At 43.8% G+C, this 2,402-nt stretch overlaps 1 protein-coding gene across 1 annotated transcript; it reads left to right on the plus strand.

Moving 5' to 3' along the window:
- Window positions 1–7: 7 nt before the first annotated feature.
- Window positions 8–313, plus strand: SARC_07126 (hypothetical protein; the record flags this gene model as incomplete). Its single annotated transcript, XM_014298947.1, has 2 exons — window positions 8–31; window positions 74–313. Coding segments are annotated over 2 exons (264 nt in total), but the record flags the coding sequence as incomplete, so codon positions are not given.
- Window positions 314–2,402: the final 2,089 nt, after the last annotated feature.

The following is a 2,402-nucleotide window of genomic DNA, read 5'->3' on the forward strand; positions in this document are numbered from 1 at the left end:
ATTTAGTATGAATTTATACATTACATACTCTGTAAATCTCAACATAGCGTCATTCTGACATACATCCACGCAGACTGAGACAGCGCACGACCACCAGAGCGCAGCCGTGGACAGTATCCTGTACTCGTCCGACTATTCGTATCCCATAACAGACCCCAAGAAGAAAGAGAATGCGATCATAGTCGTGTTGGTGCGGAATAGAGAAAAGGACCAACTGGTAGAGGTACTGAAGACGTTTGAAAACCGATTCAATGCCAAGTACAAGTACCCCTACATGATGCTGAATGACGAACCGTTCTCAGACGATTTTAAGGTGAAGTGTCTTGGCACCTATTTTCGTGTACACTATAACACGTGTGTGTAATGTGTGGTAAGGTTTGATATGTTTAGGTATTGTTGATGTGTGTTTGTATTAGTTCTCACCCGCCATGCGATGTACTCCTCAGCGGAACGTTTTGGATAGTGTGTGTTCGTCTTCTCGCACGCTCATCCCACAGTCACTCTGGAACAGTTTTAGCGGGCAATGCGTATGCCGTACTATCTGTAACTGATGCTTCCTATGTCACCGACTGTGGTATTATAAAGTCAATTTGCGTATATCCTTGACTGTGTGTTGACAACATAGTTATATCACTGACTACACACGTGTAAAGATAGCTCGAGTATGTCTCCGACTGTATTCAGGTAAGGCAACCGGCAGCTCCTTATTAACTTTGGGTAGTTTGTCAACCGGGAGACCGGTAAACCTATTTGGGGATGGATCTCCATAGTGGCCAAAATCCTTGACTGTGTGTTGACAACATAGTTATATCACTGACTACACTCGTGTAAAGATAGCTCGAGTATGTCTCCGACTGTATTCAGGTAAGGCAACCGGCAGCTCCTTGTTAACTTTGGGTAGTTTGTCAACCGGGAGACCGGTAAACCTATTTGGGGATGGATCTCCATAGTGACCATTTTGGTATTCAGCTCCACAGACTGACCTTGGCGTGTATTCCACTACCACTCGAACGCACTCTGAGTGCTACCACAAGTTCTACCTTTATTAAGCTGCTGCAAGGAAGACCTTACTGAAAGCCTTTACTTTTACAGCAAGCTAGATGTTTCATAGTACCTCTCTATATGCATCCTTGTAGGGTGATGTCTCACATACTGCTCGGACCTATACTCTGGCACCTCCCGATCAAACAGTACCAACGCACATGAACAGTTGGTACAGAGATCCTAATTAACGACACGCTTATATTGTTTTATATTATATACACACAGGCAGCCATGCAGAGTGTGATCTCACACGCTGATGTGACCTACACCCTGGTACCTCCCGAACTTTGGAACGCGCCGAGTTTCACAAACATGACTTACGCACGGGAGCAGATGAAGAAAATGGCTGAGGCAAAGGTTATGTACGGCGGCAGTGAGTCGTACCGGAAAATGTGTCGCTTCTATTCCGGGACCATCTTCCAGCTCAAAGAATTGCAGGTGTGTGTCTTACTGGCATACTACAGTGTGGAGATGTCCCGTTAGCTCATCCCAGGCGACGGCTCTGTCAGCAACCCACACCAGTACATTATATATTGCTCTCATTTCATGGGCCGTTTGTTTTTTCTTAGACATTTTCCATCCCCCCATGCGACATCTCTGTCAATAGTCCGCACCACAACACATCTGTACCCTACCCCCATCACAGCGTTTACACAGATTCTCAGCGTGCCTGCTGTAGGCATAAAGTAGGCACACATTGTAGCACGGAAAGTCATTACAAAGGTTGTTATAAGCGCTGCCTTGACGACTATCTCTAGCCTCAGAATGGCGTCGGCGGGAAGGCTCACTGCCACAGGGGCCATGAGGCGTTTGTCATATCGACCTACCGTGTGCAAAGGAATCATCTTCGTATTCTATCGTGTCACACCACCCTGTTTTAGGGTTTTAGGGTTCTAAGGGTTTAGGCGTGTAGGGTTAAGAGTTTAAAGGAGCTCATGTATATCTCTATACATGCCACAGAAATATGACTATCTCTGGCGCTTGGATAGCGCTGGTGTAAAGTTCCACTGCGACTTGGACTTCGATCCATTTGTCATGTTCAGAGAACAAGGGCTGTTGTATGGCTTCACCATCGGATTGCATGAGTACTCCAATACAATCCCCACCCTATGGGCTACGGTGATGGATTTCATGAATGAGCACAGCAATATCGTTCAAGGTAGGTATTATTTTTTGCGTTGAAAATAGGTCTACACATATTTATGGATACAATATATATATATATATACATACACACACACATATATATATACATATATATATTCATATATATATATATATATATATATTCATACATATATATATATATATATATATATTTATATATATACATATATGCAAACATACGCACACACGCA

This window comes from Sphaeroforma arctica (genome assembly GCF_001186125.1).
Source record: "Sphaeroforma arctica JP610 unplaced genomic scaffold supercont1.544, whole genome shotgun sequence".
In the NCBI taxonomy this organism is placed as follows: Eukaryota; class Ichthyosporea; order Ichthyophonida; genus Sphaeroforma; species Sphaeroforma arctica.